Source organism: Pholcus phalangioides, unplaced genomic scaffold (genome assembly GCF_987345545.1).
Source record: "Pholcus phalangioides strain wild (caught in Gottingen) unplaced genomic scaffold, Ppha-v1.0 ptg000042l_1, whole genome shotgun sequence".
NCBI lineage: Eukaryota > Metazoa > Arthropoda > Arachnida > Araneae > Pholcidae > Pholcus > Pholcus phalangioides.
In genome coordinates, this window is record NW_028301628.1 from 33,413,035 (window position 1) to 33,436,542 (window position 23,508).

At 37.3% G+C, this 23,508-nt stretch overlaps 1 protein-coding gene across 1 annotated transcript in view; it reads left to right on the forward strand.

The window, feature by feature from the left end:
• LOC149064924 (protein odr-4 homolog) overlaps positions 1 to 17,776 on the forward strand; it is a 41,677-nt gene extending 23,901 nt beyond the window's left edge. The window contains exons 2-11 of the mRNA XM_089255513.1: positions 1,006 to 1,200; positions 2,706 to 2,801; positions 3,236 to 3,339; positions 3,858 to 3,894; positions 4,565 to 4,864; positions 5,960 to 6,079; positions 6,250 to 6,337; positions 9,319 to 9,498; positions 12,197 to 12,283; positions 17,623 to 17,776. Of these exons, the coding sequence (XP_089111639.1) occupies positions 1,006 to 1,200; positions 2,706 to 2,801; positions 3,236 to 3,339; positions 3,858 to 3,894; positions 4,565 to 4,864; positions 5,960 to 6,079; positions 6,250 to 6,337; positions 9,319 to 9,498; positions 12,197 to 12,283; positions 17,623 to 17,696 (1,281 nt within the window). The 3' untranslated portion in view covers positions 17,697 to 17,776. The remainder of the gene's footprint in view (positions 1 to 1,005; positions 1,201 to 2,705; positions 2,802 to 3,235; positions 3,340 to 3,857; positions 3,895 to 4,564; positions 4,865 to 5,959; positions 6,080 to 6,249; positions 6,338 to 9,318; positions 9,499 to 12,196; positions 12,284 to 17,622) is intronic.
• The last annotated feature ends 5,732 nt before the right edge of the window (positions 17,777 to 23,508 follow it).

The window sequence follows — 23,508 nt, forward strand, 5'->3', positions numbered from 1 at the left end:
TCCTCAAGGAAATGGTCTAAAATAATTTGTGAGTTGGAAACCTCCTTATCATGTCGGAAGACACGCTGGGATGAAGTCTACTACTACTACTAAACCAGACATGCACCTCGTCCATATTCCTCTGTGGAACCTCTAACGAATTGGTACATGTTGGAATGTGTGTGTACTTGTAGTGAAACCTGGCATGAAGTTTGTTTCTGTGTAATGCTTGTTATGTGTAGTGCTGCCATCTGCCACCAGTTTTTCTAACTATGAGTGAAGTGTAATGGTTGAATGATTTATCGTTGTAGGCCTGTTGCTCTCTGTGGCGAGACTTTTTAATGGGATGAACTCTGAAAAATATTTGTTCTCTGGCTCAAGTTTGGTAATCACACACAGAAATTTTAGGGGCCCATATAACTTTTGTCGCCGCAAGGGAATAGTGCATGTTATTTATCAAGTTCCATTTTAGATCTGTAACAGTATATTCTGTTGGGAAAAACTTTAGTAAGAAAATTTTTTCAAGCAGCATTTAAATTAGTAATAAATAGTTTTCTATTTAGTTATGTTCTCCATCAGATCAAAAAGTCTTTCAAAATTTATTGTTGTTACAAAATGTTGATTTTTACTGAAATAATTGATTTATGTATCTCACTCAACAACAGGGCTTGACAAATGGAAAAAAATATTTAGCCCAATTAGGAGCCAAGCATAGTATTTAGCTCACAAAAAACGGTACGGTCCTAAATAATGTTTTCTGTTACTTTTCCTATGTTGAAAGACAGTGTAATGAAATCAGAAAATTTGTATCACCCTTCGACTCCAATTTAGCAACCACATTCAGAAAATTTTAGGTGCCAATATACACCGATTTTATAGCCGCCATAATGACTTGTTGCCTGGGATTTGTCCAGCCCTGCTCATCAACAACTATCAAAAAATGAAATTATATAGTAAATGCTATGTTTCAATACAAATGTTATTCATGTGTGTTGTGAAATTGAAAGTTTTTCCCTAATGAAATAGCATACTGCTCTGAAAGATTTTGCTATCCACCTATGTCCAGTACCGCCAAAAGATGAAGAGAAGCCAGTTGACGAATCTTCTGAAGCATCTGCTTCTGATAAGCCAAAACAGCTGCTGGGGAAAAAGAAACAAAAGAATCCTGATGATGATGTGTTCGAACTTGACAACAAATGGATATGTCATTTTGCTAAAGAGGTGAGATTTTTTGGTGGGAAACATAAGTACGGCATTGGTTGCATGTTTTTTCATGTTGGAACATCTTTTTCTAAGTTGAGCACTATTCTGCGCAATTTATGGCCGTATATCAGCGTAAGTGAGTTGTGCTGGAAGTATATGTATATCTAACAATGCCCTAGCCACTGTTATGTGTAAAGTTAGTGCTCTTCCATCTGTATTTAAAATTGTGAGTGAAGTGCAATCATTGAATGTTTGTACTGTGTGGAGTCTGTTGCTGTCTGTGGTGAGATTTTTTAATGAGGAGGTCGGCTTACAGGTGTATTCCAAAACCACAAAAAAAACACCATATTTATAGTCAGTTGGAGGGATGGTTCATGTGACCAAACTCAGTGCTGTCGTAACCAACTCGAAATGTTGCAAGCACACATGCCTGGAAACAAAGAAAAAACATTACATAATGAAAGAGTGTAATGTAACTGATGACTTATTTTAGCATCCAATGTTATACCACCCACTATCGCTAGAAAAAACATTGGGAAGAAAATAAACCTGTACAATGTCCCTTTTACTCAAGAAACGCTTTCAATTGATGATAATCTCAGAAACCTTATCAATAGTAATTATCATGATGTTTATCATGTATATAAATTGTTAGGAGAAAAATTATAGGCAGAGTAAGCTGAAAATATTTGCCTCCATATACCAGATTCAAATCAAGATTGTTTGTCTCAAATAGAACCGTCTCACCTGTGACACATTCCCAAACAACACAATATTGACAACTTCTTGAATAAGAACAGCATTGAAGCTACTGAAAGCCCCTGAAGATTAATACCAATGATGACAAATCAGATTATCTAGATCAGGGGTAGCCAACAGCTGGCCCGTGAAGTGATTTTGTGCTGCCTGCGACAAGGTAAAAGTACCGTAAAAAAATTTAATTTGTGATCATTATTTGAGTTGTTGGTTCAAACAGCAGATTTTTTTATTAACAAACTTTTCTTATTTCTAGTGACAACATTTATTTAATAACTAATTAATTCAATCAATAAATGATATTAGCAGCTTATGCACATAAGTTGCACCACTGATGCTGCCTGTGACACTATAGCTGACCATTATGTTGGCTCACGAACAGAAAGAAGTTGGCCACCCCGATCTAGATCATAATAGAAATTTCAAATAGTTTTATACTTCTGATTGGGGATTCTATTTCGCAGGCCCTGAACGGATGCTCATGATTCATATCAATGATGCTCATATCAATTCATGATTGTGATATATTTTGATTTATTTTATATTTTCACCTTTTGATGATGTTACAGCTTTTTGCCATTGTTGCCCATTTTTGGGAAATTGTTGAAATATTTCAAGTTTAAAATAAAGGAATCCAGATTCGCCGATCTTTAGGGAAATGTTTCTTTATCTTGCAAAAGATGTGAGGTGAGGTGAATCTGGTCGTGTCATGACATTTATATAAATTGTTCTTTTTGTTTCTACATTAAAAAAATTTATATTTTTAGGTTACAAGAACTTTGCCTGGTGGGATAGAAGTTCTAGGATTTTTTGTATTTGCTCCAACTGATATTGTGAATAAGCTGCAACAGCAGTTGAGACAAGTATGTGATATTACATTGCATTCCAATTTTCATCCTTGTAAAAAGTTCTTTTTACCATTAATCAAACTTCACTTTATCCAATAAATAATTGTTTTTACTCTTTTTCTTTGGCAGAAGATCTTTAAATCTGTTCCACATAAAATGATATTTCAGATTTCATATTAACAAGATCCAATGGTGTTTGCAGCTTAATCCAATTATGTAGAGAATCTTTTTTTGATATTTTGTAAAGGAAAAGTTTTTAGATCCCTGTAAAAAGTTTGTTTTGCAGGGTCGACTCGACCCTGCTCGATGAATTTCTTGTTTCACAAACAATAATAATAAAACCAAAGACAAAACACATAAGTATAATATTATTATAATAGAGTGTCTGACTACATGCATCAATCTAACCACATCTTATGTCTTCATAATTTTCTCACATACTCGTACAGGTACTGTTCGACATGTTCAAAGTTCTGGGAAAGGATCAAGAGTTGGCCATTTGTCGGGATGTGCATGACAGAGTGTTACTTCATTACTGCTCTGTGTCTAAAAAATATCCTTCTTTTGTGTGTGTGTGATTGGTTACAAATTGAAATTGTTCTGATTCTTTAGATATTAGTGAAAAACTAGAGAAAAGGAAACACCTGCTTAGTTGTGATCATTTGACTCTTGACAGACAACATGAGTTTGCAAAGCCTCTTTGTCTTTATCAAGGAGCTTTGCTAAATGTAGTACTTGTGTTGCAAGATATCATTCGCTCATCAAGTCAAAGTGTGCTGAAATTTTTTGCTTGTATTGTGAGATATCACTTGTTTATCAAGTCAAAATTTCTTTAAAATTTTTGCTAGTCTTGCAAAACACTCGTACGTTTTACTGTATATCATCGTCAGGAATGTATACATATATGCAAACAGACGAATTCATGTTCTAAATTAAATTTAATGCTTTGTGTGTTTCTGTGTGCACATCTGTAGTCTCTCTGACTCACGTGTATGCTATATGATTATGGTAGAAGAGTATAGTTTAATTTTTTGTTATGTTGTTTATTGATTTCCTTAACAATCGTTATACATTTGTATGCCGTACTTATGATGTATCTAATACAAAGGTAACGCAAACAAGCATTTTTTACTGAAATAAAAAAATTATTTGTCCTTTTTAATGCTAAATATTTATTGCCAGCTACGCACTGTGTTTAATGTGACTTTTCTTATGCACACAACTACTCAAGTATAAATTCATGTTTTAATGGAAAATTATTATTTTTGTCTTTCAATTATTGTATGGTTTGACATTAAAACATCTAACAACCTCTGGTACCTCAGTGCTGGATTTTGGATAGTTATATCCATTATGCATGTATTTAACAAAATAAAACAAACGACGACCTGTACCGTAAGAAAAAATTTTAAAAAACCTGTAAAGTACTACTTTAAAAAAAATTAAACACTGACTGAAAAGTGAATAAAATTTTAATGTTCATAAACTAAATAAAACAACAATTCTACAGAATTTTTGTTCAACTGAATAAAGAAAACAATGGCTTGTCAAGACAGTAAATTTTAAAATGTGCTTGTAAATCCATGTAGAAAATCTAAAGGAGACATCATTGATAGCCAAATTTTTGAATGTCAACCTGTGTTAATAATTTCTTGATGAACATTTGAATTTTTCTGTAGTTATAAATAACTTTATATCATCAAAGTGTGGTATATCTTGTGTTTATATATTTATTCTTGTGTTTTATATTTTTATATCTTTTTTTTTTTCATTCCCAGAGTACACCAAATCCTGCTGAATGGAAGCAGCTTCCTGGTAACCTAGCATGGCTTACACTTCACTCAGAACTTGCTGTAGATTTAAAATTTGCAGTTTCTAGTGATGGCAAAAAATCAGAAGTGAAAGTCCACATTGATTCTGCTCTATCACCTTATTTCAGGAACATTATGAATGCTGTTGCTATAATCAATGGCTCGGCAAGAGCACCGGAAGATCCTTTATTAGCATCAAAATCTAAACATAAGTCTGTAGTTAACCAAGAGCAGGTGTCCTATGATATTGGCCTGTTAATTCCTTTGGTAAAAACTCTTTTCATTATTATTATTAATGTTTTTTGTAATAGCAAAAACCTTTACAATTCATTTTTTTAATCTTTGTCACATAAGTTTGATCATTTCATGTTTTTAAATAACACAGACGCCTCTAAAACTCGTTTGAAAAGCTACACATTATTACAGTGATACCTTAGGTTATGAATTTTTTGGCCAACAAAAAATTTTTCCCATGGTTTTTCATTTTTACTAATGAATACTGATTCAGCTAATGAATGTTTTTGTTGATATGGATGCATGCATTAACATAACAGAGCCACGATGTGAATAAGCTAAATTTTTTTATTATAAATTTTCAAGTAAGCTAAATTATTTAATGATGGCTAAATTTTTTCTGCTAATCATCATAATTATTGCCACTTAACTGGGATTAATTTATATCCACCTCAGAATCAATTTACAGATATACTTCGATTTCTCTTTCAGAAAGTTTTTGAGCCATTTCATGTAAAATAAATCATTAAGGTAAGGGAAAACACATTTTGAATAAAAGAAAGAAGCTTTTACTTGAATGTTTTCAGTGCACACGGCAAGACTTTTCACATCAAACTGAAAAGTCGACATTCTAGGAGCTTATATTTTGCATCTGCTTGTCTGAGACAAAGGAATGAGCTGACCACATCACATAGGGAAAAATCCATGAACCCGACTGGGTTGTGTACATAGTGTAGATCTTCAATTTCATATCTTCCTGTAAATTTTCCATTATCCAATTATGAATCTGCTCATTTCAGCCTTTGATCAGTTTTCATCTTTTTTACAGTGCTTCTTAGTATTTTATGAAACTTGTCTTTAAATTTTGGGCAGGAACTGAGACAAATTTAACAATTTTCTATAGAACCTATGGAAAATTATGTTTCAGCTAATAAATATGATTCCAAAACGAATTATCTTCCTTAACCAAGGTATCGCTGTATACCCAAGCACAAGAAATGCCATCCCTGATAATTTGATTATTTTTGTGTGTGTTTCAATATAAAATTTTTCATTCAAAAGCCACCCCCAAAATCAATTTAATTGATCATTTGACCAACCTGAGCAAGTTTTTTTTTTATACTCCAGAAACAGTTAGATGCTGAACATTCCAAAACTTCTCCATGTAGTATGATGTTGACATTCAAAGGAACCATGCACTGCAGGGGTTTCGTTCACAACAAAGCGACTGTTCAAGAAGCAATTATGGTATGCAGAAGTTACAAATCTGATGCAATAACAATGCATTATTTTGGAATTATTTGAAATGTGCTAATTTATTAATTTTTTGCTAACTTTAATGCCCCATTTTTCTAGGAGCATCTGGTATTACCTTATTGATGTTCTTTTTATTTTTATTTTCATCTTTCCATTCCCAGGCTATAAAACAAGATGTAATAAGATCTATAACCGCTCGTTGTGAGATTCATTGTGAAGATTTGCTTGTCATAGAGGAAGAGCAGCAAGGTAGGCTAATATTACTTAACCATACATTCACCTCATACACACATTCCTCTTCGGAATTTCTAATGAATCGGTACATATCAGAATGTGTGCGGCCCTAATGTATTTATATTGCTGAAGTTGTGTTTGTTTCATGTTTTTCCCTTATGCTGCCACCTGCCTTCAATATTTTGAAATGAAGATGCAAATGCTTGAATTCTCATGCTGTGTAAATCAGGCAATGTAGGCTGGTGTTATTAGTCTCTCTCTGTAAACTTTGAGTTCTGTGGCAAGTGTCCACCACTGGATGGTGTTCTCGTGCCTGCGTGATGGAGGAACTTGATTAACGTTTTGCCCCTTGAGCAAAGCAGTCGCTCAATCCACTTATATTGTCCCGTTTTTGTAGGTTCTTTAACTTTAATTGTATAATAAATGTTTTAATTATCTTTAAAATTTTTCTCATTTTCTCTTGTTTCGACCAGACCGCAATGCTACCAGTGCTGAAATGGCTTATCCTTTACAAATTTAAATGCACCATGGATACACTCAGGCCAATCTGGACTTCGTGACATGGCGTCACACACAATGTTTACGTTCCACAAACCCTGATGACCTGCACACGCATTGTTTCATTTGCACCAACACAGTCTGCCAAGGTAAACCTCAACAAAGTGAAACTTCCCATAGGTATACTCAAACCATTCCCGACTTCACGACATTGTGCTACACGCAGTGTTTATGTCCCGCATGCCCTGATGACCTGCATGCATGTTTTTGTTTGCACCAATGCAGGCCGCCGTCCTCTGCAAGTGACCTATGAAGGCCCCTTGAAAGTGCTGTTGCTATCCGAAAAATTCTTTTTTGCACATGTCAAGAACAAGGAGTCTGTCATCTCGATTGACAGACTGAAACCAACTTATCTCTTTAATACCAGTACCTAGACAGACCAGACATCAAATTTCTATAAACACTAGAGCAAGAGATGACTGACGGCAACTATTCGGACCAACCAACATGTGATGTTTGCACCTACTACTACTCTGACTCAGCGTACCCAATCCGGCAGAATAGTCAGAGCAAAGCTGCAATAAGAGTTAACTTTAGGCGGCTTAAAGTTTACTTTATCTGCTAAACTTTCAAGTGGCTTTCAGTACTAGCTCAGGATAGACTGAGTTACTCAATGATGTGACTCTGTCACATAGGGGAATGGTACTGTGGCAACAGCATTCACCACTAGATGGCACTGTCCACGCGATAGAAAAAGGGCGCTCCTGTGCAATGGAGAAACTTAATTGATGTTTTACTGGGTAAGCACTGCAGTAATGCGATCTGCTCATATTATCCCATTCTTAGATTCTGTAACTTTAATTGTGTAATAAATGTTTTAGTTATCTTTAAATTGTGGAGATGTTTGCAATTGACCGTCTTCCTTTCTCTACAGTTCTTTGCTATATTACTAAAATTAGTGCATTCATGGAATTCCATTAAAATATACATTGTTGATTGTGTTTGTGTCCAGGGCCACTAGGGGAGCTGGTGGGTTTGGTGTCCTGAGCACTGGATCAGAAGGGCCGCCGAATTCACTCTTTGACTACTTCTACTACATCACAAGGGGTGCTAAAATGCCAGCTTGTCCCAGATGAAAAAATGTCTAGTTGCAGCCCTGTTTGTGTCAGTCTATAATTTTAACTCTCTATGACCCTGTATATATTTGAATATACATGCCAAATACGTGGTTGGAAAACCTGTTTCTTTTCTCAATTTTTTTTTTTTTTTTTTTTTTGTTATTTTAGAAAGTACATCTTATAGTGTCATTTCAGTTCTAAATACAGCTGTGAATGCAGTACTTTCTTATCTAGAAAGAGTTGATTCTTTGTTACTGTCATTTTTTGAGCTCCTGAAATTTTGCATCTAATTGAGGGAATTTGAAATAAAATTCAAAGTAAAAACTATTCAACTTTTCTAAGCAAGATTTTATCTGTTAGCAAGATCTATCTCCGCCTATGGTCATATGATCAGCCCCCCCCCCCCCCCCGTATTCACGGTTTTCATATTTGTGGGTTTTTTCCTTTATTGGAATTTTTTTATTTATTTTTTTGCAACACTCAGAAATTGCCATTCATGTCATGTATTTTGTTCACAAAATTTGAGTTGTGCCTCTTTAGGATGGCTGGCTATTGACATTACTGTTATCACTAGAGCCGTGGCAGCTCCCAAGAGAGAAACAGTCACCACGAGTTGGTTTTACCTTTGGTCACAATGTGTGCTAAAGGACACAACCATTTCTACAGAGCCAACTGAAGAGACTATAAAAGACATTGTCACGTTATCGAAACAGATGGGGTGAAAAGGGTTCAATGATATGGACTTAGAAGTTGAACAGCTAATTAATAGCAATTCAGAGGTATTGACCAAGGAGCAATTAATACAGTTGACTGCTCCTGAAATTGAAGCGGTACCAGATGGAGAAGATCAAGGTAAAGAGGTAGAAGACAAGTTCACCATGAGTAACATAGCGGAAGGGCTTCGCATGTTCAAATCAGCAATAGTTTGTTTTCATGGCATAGATCCCTCTATGGTACGCTCTTCACGTGTAGAAAAATTGGTAGAGGAAATCTTGTCATCATATTTCAATATACTTGATGATATGAAGAAGAAACAGCAAATAGAAATCACAACGTTCTTTCTGAAAACATTGCCAACAATCGCTGCACCCTCTTTTACATTCCCTTATACCTCTGCGTTACCCTGCTCTTCTCATGCTGTTCAATAAACAAGGTATACAAGAAAAAGAATGGTTTCAGTTATCCGCAGATTTCCTGTATTCGCTGTCACCCCCAGAACGTAACCCAGCGAATACGGGGGGGGGGGGGGGGGAGTGTATATTGAAATTAGAATACCACATATGGGGACTCTTTTTTTAGTTGTCATTTTTGCACTCCTCTACACACTGCAATTCTTTTTTATATGAAATAATTCTTGATTTTTGAATTCATTTATTTCAGATCCAGTTGTAGTTTATGAGTTACCCAAAAGAGTTTTTGTTCCTCTCATGCAAAGTGGAATACAAGTTTGCGATTATCAGTTCCATGGTGAAACAGCCAGTGATTCCCTAACTGCGTTCAAGGAACTGTTGAACCTCAACCTCACAGAAGATGATGTTGAAGCTTGTGAACTTGCACCTGGTGGGTGGATTATGTTTAAAAAAAAATTAGAAGCTTAAATGAAAACACTAACCATATTAATTGGAAAATTTTCTGCGTACACACTTGTTAACATGATTTTTTTTTTTAAGATAAACTGAAGCTTTCTCACAATATAGTAATTCCTCCACTTAGTTTGATTCATTCGTCGAAGCTACTCAGCCGATAGCATCTTGTACAGTACACACCGCTTAATGTGATCACATCAGGACTCAGGTTTCTGATAACAATAGCCGATTGATAACTGTGTCAGACAAAGTCCCTGTTTCGAGTGACATGGCCAGTTTGGTCGAACAGAAAATGTGGGAACAGGACACAACACCATTTTTTCTCCACCGTAATTGGTTGCAAAATGCCCAGTTGGTAATTTCCCCCCCCCCCATATATTGTTCTAAATGAGATGTTTTTCCCTTTATATAAGCTGAAATTGTCCATTTTTTTAAATTCAGTAATTGGGGAGTTTAAATGGAACTGTCTAATGCATGTCACGAATTACTGTACTTTTCATAATGTCTAGTACACTCCACAGATCCCTTGTGAAAGTCTTTCGGACTTGCAAACAGGGCTGACAAATCTATTGCTCGACACACACATGCATGTAAAAGTTTTAACCAGCCATGTGTATTTTTTCTGATCCCCATGCTTGATGTGGTTGAGGATTCACATGTTTGTTCACACATTGGCAGTTCATTGATTTTCGATTTTTAACTTCTCTCTACATTCATCTTAAATTTTTGTAATTTTTTTCAAAATTGATTAACTAAGTTTCTATACCATTTTTGATTTTTTATGCAAATTATTATTTTTTTAATTTTTTATTTGCATGTCGTATTATTGTTGCAATTTGCTTGTATCGCTTTAAGTTCTATGGTCGACTGGGCATGTAAGTTTTTGAAGATTTATCCAGTTCTACTTGCAAGTCAAGTCTCACTCTTACACTTAGATGGAAGTAACACTGTACTGTACACATCATAGTCTTGATATGCTTCATTCTGCATGTTTTTTGTACAGTGAAGTTGTGATTTTCATTTATCCCTGATCTTTTGTTGATGGATACCACAATTCGAGCTTATAAAATTTGTTTTATCTTTGCTTCTAGTGACAAGATCTAGAGAAGTGGCAGACGTTCAACGCGATACTTACATAACACAAAAATTCATTCATCTGCTGCATATAGTCTCTTCAAAAATCGAAGGTGGCTGTTCAAATATCACATCAGCAAATTTTTAACCATTTTTAACCCCCTCCCCCTGTCAGCAAAATTTTGTCAGCACTGCCCCATACCTCCTAATGCATATTGGTGGGATCAGAAACGTACGCGGGAGGGGAGCATAGGGGGCTCGTGCGGCTCCCCTTTTAATGCAAAAATATTTTTAAATAAAAGTTTAAACTTTGGAAGAAAATACCTTTATATGTGTTATTATAATCAATTTCTGTTCATTTCAATGCTATTTGAAGGGTAAGAACTCAAAATTTCTTGAAAGAAATTCATTGCGACCCACCCTTTAAGCCATATATGGTAAACCCTTGACCTACAGACCAAATGTGGCCCTGAAGGTTATCTCTGTGATTACTTTCACATTCAAAGATCACTTAAATAACCCGCGACACAGTTCTAGAACACTTAAACGATTCATGGCACATTTATGGATCCCTTGAGTGACGTGGCTAATTTTAGAGCACTTAAGTGGCCCTGCCTTCTAGTGCGGTTCTACATCACTTAAGTTACCCGCGGAACATTCCCAGATTTCTTAACTGAACCATGGAATAATTATGGATCACTTGAGTGAGGCATAGCACAGTTCCAGAGTACTTAAGTAGCCAGACACATTTCCAAAGCATTTAAGTGGCCCAGAAACATTTCCATAGCACTTAAGCAGCCCGGACGCATTTCCTGAGCACGTGAATGATCCGTGAAACATTTAAAGATCACTAAAGTGGCTCTGTACTGGACTTATCAATTGGAAGAATGTTAGTTCAAGTGCCCAATAACTATTGAAAGGTTTTTACGTTTTTGGCACATCGAGTGAGATGCCATTAAGAATATTTCATATTTTTATAAAGGGTGGTTGATGACGTTAGCATCATCCCACCCTCGGACCCCCCCCCCCCCATCATCAAACGTCAGCAAATCAGAAACCCCCCATCGATGCTGATGCAATACTTGAATGACCCCACAAACAGAACCATTCAAACACAAAACATGCACAATTCTGAACACATAATAAATATGTTAGGGCCACACCTACACTCACACCATACATTCCGACGTGCGCCAAATTATTAAATTCCTTAGAGCAGCAGTTCTAAACTTTTTTTTGACTCGCATACCTTTTTTTGGCATATAATTTCTATGGCGAGCCCAATAGGCCTATTTGTTTTTTTCTCAAGGGAGTAAACACAGCCCCAAGGGCTTCACGGAGCACCGGTTGAGAACCACTGCTTTAGAGGAATGTTTACGTGGTGAATGTATGGTTAAGTGGCAGTAGCTGTAATAAAATGCTCATAGGTATTTGGAACTGGGTTTCAATTAAATTTATTAAAAACTTGAAATCCTTTAGTTTTGATTTTTCAGCATTTAAATCTCATTTAATCATGAAAAACATTTCAAATTTGAGAATTTTTTGTTTTAACCTAACATTATTTAATTTGTGAATCCTAATAATCATGTTTATTGCAGCAACAAGTGATTTGATACAGTCTGAAGTGATGGAAGATCGTCTTTCAGAATTTGGTGACACTCCACCAACTAAGAAAAGTGTTCTGTGTAAGTATTGTTACATGAATAACTATAATTTGTTATGATACCATCATTTCTTATATAATCCATTGTAACACATAATCTGAAGCAGTGTATAATCCGCACACAAGTTTCTGATGTGTGTGGAGAAATTTGAAATCCCTTCGCCTGATACTGTATGTCTTTTTCAAAAACCATTTATAACTGCAAATAGTAGCAGGGTAGGGTTCATAATAACACATGGGGATTTGTGGATTTCCCCCCCCCCCTTGAAATATGCTTCCTATATTGTGGTAAATTTCTGTTGTAGATCTGTATCGCCGCTAATGAAGTCTTAAGAAATCTGGAAAAATTTGTTTTGTCAGAAAAAAATGTATTAGTAGCCTTCTTCAACTCAGAACCTTTCTCCCCTCTCCCATTTCTCTCTCTCTCTCTTTCTTTTAAATGCTCTGAGATAGTTCATTTATGGCTGAAATTGTCAGCAAATGATGGATCCTGAATTGTGTTATAAGGAATGAAAAATTGTGTGTCTGAGGTATATCGGTTAGTGTGCTTTTCCCTGGTTTGCAAGATAATCAGAATTAGATTCTTGATGGAGACTGGCAACTTTTCTTTCCAAAGTTCATCTCAGCATTAATATCCAGGAGGCCTCTTTCCTTAATATGTTGTGGGCTGGGAAAATAACATCATCTCTAGAATATGAAAATGTTAAGAAAAATTGTTACACTTTCTAACCTTCCTACATAGTTCTGCAGCAGGTCTGTATCTAGACTTTTGCCGCTGCCCCTCACAACTTTAAAATTCTATAATTTTATTATGGTGTTCTTTGTTCCACCTAAAACTGCCACCTGGGACAATTGCCCCCTCCTGTTAGTTCTAGTCCTGGTCTGCAGATGAAAAAAAATACTCAAGTGCAAGCTCAGCTTTGAAAAGTGCAAAGTAGAAGAAATATTTGGACATGAAAAAAAATTGATAACATATATAAACCAAAGTCTTGATTACTACAAATGAAGTTTTTCCCATGTTACAATATAAATGCTGTCTGTAGTGACCTTATGTTCTTTGAATAGTGAGCACTCATGATGACAAGCATAAACAGAAATTTATTAATAAAAAAAAATAAAATAAGAACGTTAACATGAGACGACGATCCTACTCGATCGCTTTTTCACACCATTCTCTCTCTCTGTTTATTTTCGAATGTCCAATTTTGTTTTTGCAATCTTCCATCTCCTGAGGCTTTTCTTCTTCTTGCGCTCTCGAGCCTTATACCATATTGTTACGTCAAGGTTCTCAACTGAGAGACGCGCTACAGAACACTACACCCCCCACGCAAGATTGGGTTTACCTATAAACACAAACTGAATTCTCTTGTTTGTTCTGTTCTTTGACGAATTTCAACAGCGTGGCTCGAAGTATCTCAGCAACGGTCCAGCATCAACCAACTCTCTAGATGCCCTGGTCGTTATCATCTCGATGATCTCCACGTCACGTATCACCGAGATTCGGAAGAAATCCGTCTGGAGGAGTTTCTTGAGCACTTTTGCAGTCGCCGCGTTCCTGCAATGTATGGTACACTCACAGAACTTTTCGGACGTCAACTCGTCGGACCGATTGGCATGGATCAGCACGTTCACGTCGATGTTCAGAAACGACCGCAACACGTCGGACATCAACGCGATTCCACCCTCGGGTTTTATGTCGAAGACCTTTATCCACGGCAGAAAGAGGATGTTCCCGGTGACCTCGTGGAAACCAGGATTCGTTCCGCCTCGGAAAACGTGTGGCAGGTGCACGTACTGCATGAAGCACTGAATGTGTCTCATCTCATGGGGAATAGCGATGAAATCATCCTTGGTTTTGTCCGCGAACATTTTGATCCAGAAGTCCAATCCATATGACAATTCGTGGGCAGACGCGTGACAAACCATCTTCTTGCCTTTGTGTCTGTCGAATATAGCCGAAATGAAAAACTCTTCATTCGTCTTCACTTTCAGCACCGTCATATTTTCCCCTTTTGATGCCGGAGCGACGTCCACCGATGGCTTCTCGGTAAATTGCTTCACGTGGTCCATAATGCTACCCCATTGCTGGGTCCACATGTCCTCTAAAATATACGCCGGTACGGGTCCGCATTCTTGAATCTTGTCGCTACCATAGCAGTTCCTGGTCATGCACTGGACATAAACGGGGAGTTGCTTGTACGGCGGTTTCACCTGATTCCACAGCTTAGATATGGCGTCTTCGAGTATGTCACATTCGTAGCTATCCCGAAACATGGATATGGTGTTTTCAAAGTCATTAAGCTTCGCGGTTTCGTTGCTGAACTTCTCAAATTCCCAGAAATATTTCCTGACGGGTTTACCAGTGACGTTTCTCCAAGATGTCCACAAGTTTGCCATTTCATTATAGTCGCGAGTTTCCGCTATGATCCTTCTTAGATCCAGTTCCATTTGTAGGGTGCACTCCGATTTGCTTCGGCTATCGGTTGTATTGAGATGGTGAGTTTTCCCAACCTTTTTGCGTTTGAATTCGCAGATTTTGGTGGTGTCGAAATGCTCAGTCAGGTCATCCACCAGCTCAGTCTGCCCTTTGTATTTGTCCTCTGGTAGAGATGACATCTTGTCCTCCTTTCCAATATTCATACTCACGTCCTTCTCACTTCGCTCTGTCGCAGGAGGCTTGTGCTTTCCCCTTTTAGTGGGATAGGACAATCGTCCTTCTTCGGTGTCTGCAGCCTCGCAAAGTAGTCCATGTACGTTTGGTGGAATAATGCATTGTTCTCGAATTTTATCCGTTACTGCAGCGAGAATTTCAACAGGTTTACAAAAATCTTCGTTATTTCCTATTTCCAACGAAGCACTGATATTCACAAGGGATGCTTCAATTCTTTCTCCAAATGCACTCGCTAAGATGATTTTCCCTTTCTTAGTTATTGGTTCCTGTATACAGTCCGAATGAATCACTGTAATTTGACAACCAGAATCCACTAAGCTTCTGATTTTTCTATCATCTACGCAAATATCAGCATAACGTAAAGGGTTCAAATCCAGACTCGATTCACTGGAATTAAATAATTCCGATCGAATTTCTGCGATCAGCACATTATCTTCCGATTTCTCTTTTGTGTTAGCCTTAAATCTTCTGTCACAATCTCGAGCGAAATGGTTCAGTCCACAGATGTAACACTCCTTTGGGGTTTTTCTGATATTCGTGTTCTCGGTTTTGTTCCAGTCCTTATTACTACGATATTTCCGAGTTGGTGGTTGATATGCTGTTCTTGTCGATGTTTCTCGTCCCTCTCCATAGCTGAAGTGTTGTTGCTGTAACGATGACTTTTCTTCTTCCTTCGAACTCTTGCCGATGTCTGCCCTGACGTTCTCGTAGTCATCCAATTTACTACCAAGGATGTCGGGTCGCTTGAATTGAGACCACTCGTCTATAAAATGATCTCGAATCTCTGACGGTACTTTCTGTTTTATCTGATCCGTAATAATCAAATCAGACAGTTCTTCAATCGTGGTAATCTCCAGGCCTCGGATCCATTCAGTGAAGAAGTTTCTGAGTTCATAAGCAAAATCACACCACGTTGCTTCCGATCGTTTACTGTGCTTCGTGAACATCTGTCGAAACCTCTCGGGAGTAAGCTTATATCTCTTAAGCAAAATGGATTTGACTTGGTCATAGTCATCTGTTGTCTCTTCATTTTCTCTAGCAATGACTTGCGCCACATCATAAGGTAATAGTCCAATCAGATATGAAACCCAAAGTTCCCTTTTTATTTCGGCTCTTTTCGCTTGCCTTTCAAACAGCACCAGGTAGAGGCTAATCTCGTTGCTCTTCGGATCGAACTTTTGTAAAATGTTCTGTAGCTCTAGCCTTGGCCTTGCCATTGAGTTAATTGGGGATTCACCTGCCGCGCTGATGCGAATCCTTTCATTTTCTAGTTGCATTTTTCTGAGTTCGAACTCCATTCGTCTCTCCTCACTAGCTTCCATCTGTTTTCTCTCCTCACTAGCTTCCATCCGTTTTCTCTCCTCACTAGCTTCCATCCGTTTTCTCTCCTCACTTGCTTCCATCTCTTTCCGTTTTCTCTCCTCACTTGCTTCCATCTCTTTTCGTTTTCTCTCCTCACTTGCTTCCATCTCTGTCCGTTTTCTCTCCTCAATTACGGTGTTCAAAAACTGTTCGATGAACTCTTTGTCATAGCATTCTGCCTCCATTATTGCGGATTTGAGTTGAAATACTTTCATCTGCATAACATCTTCAAGCCCCATTTCCGCAGCGACTTGCTGTAAGTCCTCTTTTTTGCCTCTGGCTAAGAAAGCCATGATTCTCTCAAAGAAAAGAAAACCAGCGAATTTTCTTATGAAAAAAAAACACTCACCGCACTTTTCCTTCGTTCTTCCAACACTCTTCAAGTGCTCTTCGTATCGTCTCCTCACGACAAAAGTTCTCTTCGCGTCGCCTTCTCACGACGAAAGTTTTTCCGTTAAATATTGTTCGATCTATTGCTCACTATCCTGACCGACTGCGCCAATGTAGTGACCTTAAGTTCTTTGAATAGTGAGCACTCATGATGACAAGCATAAACAGAAATTTATTAATAAAAAAAAATAAAATAAGAACGTTAACATGAGACGACGATCCTACTCGATCGCTTTTTCACACCATTCTCTCTTTCTGTTTATTTTCGAATGTCCAATTTTGTTTTTGCAATCTTCCGTCTCCTGAGGCTTTTCTTCTTCTTGCGCTCTCGAGCCTTATACCATATTGTTACGTCAAGGTTCTCAACTGAGAGATGCGCTACAGAACACTACACTGTCCATACTTACTTTGTTAAAGAAATAACAGTACCAGAATAATAATATTTGTGATTCCAGTAAGCTGTCTCTATTATATTAAAGAGAAAATGATTAAGGTAATGGTGATATAAATTATGTGCCATGCTCACAATTTATGCATTTTCACTGCTGGATCACGTGTATATGTATCAAGCTCATAATATGTATATGTTTGCATGCAACACATGCTCCAAATCAAAAAATGGGTTGAGGCATCATCATACATGAACCATGTGCCATGGTACTCTGCTGATGGTGTATCCTGCATGAGTATTTTTGTGACTTTCACTGACTACATTGTTTCTACAAGTTTTCCTCTTGATATCACCCAACAGACGTTTCTACCGCTTCAACAGAAACATTTTTCAAATAGGCTGCAGTAATCATGTTAACTGTAGATGTATATTTCATGCAAATGAGGATATGGTCATTTTTTTTATAGTCTTGAAAAAATATGTGAAGCCAACTGAATTTGGTTTATTTTATGTTTTAAAATATATGTATGTTTTTTTTTCTTTTTAGTTCCAGTTGCTAGTGCTGCCATAGCTGCTTTTGCTGCTGGTTTGTCGTATTTATTCTACACAAAAGACACTTGAAGAGAAATATTTTGAATTCTGTGGATGCTTAGTCTATGTGTATTTTATATCTCAAAGGAATAAATTGTTTATTAAATTTACTGTAGGATCTGTTTATAGCTTATATTGAAACAAAAGGTTTTGTGCTATCCAACCAGGATCAAGATGGTCTAGAACAGGGATCTTCAACCTTTCAGACATTGCAGGCCAAATCAAATTTTACACGAAGCTCACAGGCCACCAAGTCATACCATGGTATTCTTTGGTTATCGAACTGTGTTGTCCTAATTTATTGAACACTTTAATTTAATCTGAATCTATTTTTTTCATTAAATTTGAGTTTTTATTTATTTTGAGGTAACTTCTTTCACTGATTCCGATTCTTTTTTAATTAATTCTGAAAATTCTCCTAATAATTCTGAAATTATTTTTCATTAATCTTAAATTTTCATTAATTATGAAACAACTTCTTTCACCAACTCTCAATTATTTTTTTTCATGAATTCATTCGCTTTTAACAATTCTGAAATTACTCAAGGCTGTAGCGCTGTGGGGGGGGGGGGTTTCATTCATAAACACCACTCCATCTCTGAATCATTCACTCATATATTTCAGAAGACGGATATACAATATATAATTTCTAAATTTTGATAATTTTTACTACTGAACTTCCGAAAAATGGTAAGACGTTTCTCTCTGATTTTTTTTTTCTCAATCTAATTATTAGCCTAGCACAGTACCAACATTACAGATATTTTGTTTCGTGAACAGAGCCGGATCTTGAACCCTGCGAACTACACGGCCGTAAAAGGCGCCAACTGAAAGGGTTGATTTTTTTTATCACCAAAACATCATTCGCTTACACTTTAAAAATGTCCAGAACCGACCCTGTTCATCAATAGAGAGTTTATGCTCATGTTTAAAAACGTTTAAGAGCACAAATTTCCGTACATTTAGGATGTAGGCTACGTAGCTTACATCCCCGGTAGTTCATTGCCTACTATTAAATAAATTATATCTGCGATTTAGGCTGATATTGCAGCTAGTGTTGTTAATATTCGGCACAACCTATTCCATAGTGGCTTTTTGAATTTCGAATTTGAATATTCAGATATTGAGATTGCAATCTTGGATTTTGTTTGTGGCAAGAAACAAAAGTAATAACAATGAAGACTCATATACAGCGAATCCCACTTATAGAGTTTTTCAAAAACTCATGAAAACGTTTTAAACGGGAAATTTCAATAAGTTTTAGTAAAAGTTAGGATCACGAAAGTAAGTCGTACTAAACGAGAAAACTTTTTAAGTGGGAATGTTAAGCGGAATGTACTGTATTTCAGAATGTTTTTCTTTATTTTTTGTGAATTCCACATCCTGGAGTAGGGGCTCCTACGCTAAGATCTTTAGCGGGCCCCAAGCCAGACTTTTCACCGGCCCTTCTGTAATGAATTTATTGCATGAAAAAAAAAACGCGAGCATTGACGCTTGCTGATTGGCGAATTTTATGTTTTCTCCCGAAAAATGAAGTATTTTTTGTGATTTCACGAAATAAATTTACACAACGATTATGAAGCAGTTTTTTTTTCAGGTAAATTCTTGAAGAACAATCTTTTCCTTAAATGTAGAGATTTTTTATAATCACGGGCGAAATTCGAGAGATAAAAGAATTTTTCGGGCGTCCGGGAGATAGAGCAGAAATTCGGGAACCTCCCGGAAAATCCAGGAGACTTGCAGCTATGATATTTCAAAAACAAGAAACGTTTGTCGTATTGGGTCCTCAGCAAATTATATAAATCGCTGTGTTTTTAAATTAATTGTATGTACAAAAAAAAGTTTAACATGATAAATATTTATATTTATAGTCATCATTGCCATAATACCGTATGAATTTATAAGTATAGAAAACAGTTTTCATCCTTGATTTCAGTGAAGAATAAAAATTAGAATTGGCATCGTTGAATCGTTGAAAATTCTGGAGAAAAACAGTATATTTTTATTATTGTGACCATACGTCCCGTATTTCCCGGGACAGTCCCTGTATTTTCTGTTTTTTGGCTGTCCCTACTTTTTAGCAAAAGTGTCCCGGTTTTTCCCGTATTTTGCCGCGAAGCCTACTTGAATTTTTATTCTTTATTGAAGTCAAAGATTGAAATTATTTTCAACTTATAAATTATATTATGATAACTGCAACTATAAATGAGTATATGAATCTCCCACATTTGTCTTAGTGAAAATTTTTTTTCGTGGAATTCATTTTAATCCACTGCAATTAGCAGTAATGCTGCATTTCCCGCCATTGTGATTTCTCCGTAATTTCAACAATATTTGGCGACTTTGTTCGGTTTTGGCGTCATTTTTGGCGATAATTAGCGATGAACCGTATTTGAAATCCCAATGTCCCGTATTTCTCTCGAGGAAATATGGTCAGCCTAATTTCTATGATAAAATTGAATGAATGGTCGAATATGCAGGAAAATACGAGAATTTGACAAGCATTGCGGGTTATATGGTCATGGGAACTTTGTTACCTGTAATTAGGGTTATCAAATTTGAAAACTGAAAGAGGATACTTGCTCATACATCACTTTACCCAATTTTCACAATAGATGGTGCCACTATTTTCACAATAGATGGTGCAGACTAATAAAATCGGCCACAACAATAATTTTTACCAACTCTAAAACAGAACCGCTAAAAAAAGCAAAAACAGAAAAAACTCCGGGAATTTCGACGGCTATTGGTGAATGCGTGTGGGGGAAAACCTTAGAGGACAAATTACACTTCTTCGCAATGGGAAAAACACAAAAACGCTATATCGAAATATCATGAAGAAATATATGTTTCAAAGTGGAGGAAAAAAAATTTCTCCGGAAAAAACTGTTGTGTTTTTTTTAACACTTTTGTGAGCCGAGTGGATAACACATGGGTATTTATTATTACGTTAGACTTAGATAGATTACATACATATATATAGAAAGAATTTATAAAGCGGAAAGAGCAGAACATTTAGACATCTTGTCTACTTGATGTCCGAGGTGGAACTCACTAGTTCCCCTTACACAACACTAGGTGGCGTTGTATGTTCTTATCAGTTTAGTTCTTTTAGTCATTTCTTATAAGGACACCACGTTCCTCCCCGCTAATTTAAAGATCCAACCGGACAGGAGCTTTCCTGGTTCGTTGGGAACGTCGCAAAGGAACGGGAGTACTGGACATCGCTGGTGGCTTGCTGGACGTCGCTGGTGCCTTAGCTGGTGTTGGTAGATCGCTACTGATCTCTGCCGGAGTTGTCTGTTCTTCTGGAGCAATCTGTACTTCGGAGTCAGCAGCGACAGGAGTTGATGAAAGTTTGCCTGGAACTCTAGGTATCACCAAGGTTGGCTGAACTTGATTGCCAGCTGCTCTCATCTGGTCGATGTGACATCGGAAGAGAGTTCCATTTACATCTACAGTGTAGTGTAGAACTCCGTCTTTGTTGAGAACAGTTCCGAACTTCCACTTGTTATTGGCGGATCTGTAATCTCGCACAGCCACACGATCTCCTGGCTCGAAAGTTCGGTCATAGAAGTCTGTGACCTCATTTCTGATTGTTTCTTGAACCCTGTTCTTGATATTTGGCAAGACTAGGTCTATCCTAGTTCGGATTTCTCTTTTTAGGAATAACATTCCTGGGCTTTGCATGGTAGTCGCATTTGGCGCTTTTCTGTAATTCAACAGAAACGTGCTCACTTTTTGGTAGTTGTTTCCGGGAAATCTTTGCATCGCCCGAAGGGATTGTTTTAAGGCGTGAACGTATCGCTCTGACTGCCCGTTGCTTGATGGTTTGAAGGGAGCACACGTTTTGTGCTTTATTCCGTTATTCCTCATGAATATTTCAAACTCGTGCGATGTGAACTGAGGACCATTGTCACTCACTAATACTAAAGGCAGTCCAAATCGAGAGAAACAGTCCCGTAGGCATTCAACTGTCTTGAACGTGTTTGTTGATTTCATTGGGTATACTTCCATCCATTTAGAATGAGCATCGACTACGATCAAAAATATATGCTCGGACATGGGACCTGCGAAATCAACGTGAATTCTCTCCCACGGAGCACTCGGGTATTCCCAATGGTTGTACCCTTGCTTTCACTGGATCGGACTTGAATCTGGAGCAAACTGGACAGTTTTTAGCAGCTTTTTCTATGTCGCTATCAATGTCCCTCCTAGACGTAGGATCGAGCAATTGCTTTAATTTTAACAATGCCCAGATGGCCTTGATGGAGTTCATCAAGAATTTGATTTCTAAATTTCTTCGGAATAAAAACTCTTTGTCCATGCATTATACATCCGTCCTGCAAAGTGTACTCGGCTTCCTTCTCTCCTAAAGGTTCACCGAATTTCAATTTCCTCAGCAATGGACCCAACTCGTCATCATTTTGTGTCTCTTTTGCTAAATGTTGAGCTTTCACTGGTAGTGTTTCGGTTTGATTCAACTGGAAGAGTTCTATGTCATCCTTGACAACTAAGTCTTCCGACCTTAAAGGTAATCGGGAAAGACAATCTACATTACCATGGTTCTGTGTGTTACGATAGATGATATCGAACTGATATGCTTGTAAGATCAAGGCATAATGCAGAAGTCGAGTAGCCGTCAACACTAGTAGACCTTTCTTCGAACTGAATATCGCTACCAAAGGATTGTGATCTGTTATGAGAGTAAATCTTCGGCCTTTCAAGTAAAGCATAAATTTCTTTACTGCCCAGATAATTGCCAAAGCTTCTTTGTCAATCTGGGAGTATCTCTGTTCCGTTTTCGTCAGCGTACGAAAAGCGAAGGCAATTGGTCTTTCTGTTCCATCTGGTAAGACATGTGATAGAACTGTTCCTATTCCCACTGGAGAAGCATCCGAAGCAAGAATAAGAGGTAGTGTAGGATTATAGTGCATCAAGATTCGCTTTGAGCAAATTTCCTTTTTGATCTTCTTGAATGCAGTCTCACACTTTTTAGACCAACGCCACGGAACGTCCTTTTTTGTCAGCTCATTGAGAGGATAGGCAATGGTTGCCAGATTAGGACAAAATTTCCCGTAGAAATTTACCATGCCCAAAAAACTTTTCATTTCCTGAACGTTTTTCGGTGCAAGAACTTCCAAATTGCTTCAGTTTTCTCATTCGTTTCACTTAGGCCATTTTCATCAATTTTGTGACCTAAGAAATTTATTTCTTTTTGAAAAAAGGTGCTCTTTTTCAAATTTAACTTCAGCCCATGCTCCTGACATTTTTTGAAAAAATTTTCCAAAGCCCCGAGATGTGACTCGTCATTTGTTCCGGTCACTCTGGCGTCATCTATAAAAACTTTTACACCATCTATTCCTTGGAATAACCCATCAATGTACTTCTGCCATATTGCTGGAGCTGCATTTAGGCCGTACATTAATCTTTTACAGGCGTATAACCCCTTATGAGTGTTTATGGTTAGAAGTCGTTGACTGTCAGGGTGCACTTTCATTTGCAAATACGCATGACTGAAATCCAATTTTGAAAATCGTTTACCCCCATTTAACTCTTTAACGCCCAGATAGAAAACCTGGGAGGGTCGTGAAAATACCAAGATTTTTGTGTTCGAAGTGGACTCGTCCAAATTTCGGCCACTTTCCCTCTCCCCACCCTTACTCCATGAGTTTCTATTCATGCCACCCATTGCATTGACGTTCACCCTTTCATTTCAATGGATTTTCGGGAGATAATTTGTCTACTGAAAACACCCCTTTCCTCACAGTATCTCTTTGTAAAATGCACTGAGTACCATTCTCAGGGAACATTCTAGTACATCAGCTTTTGAAATCCCATT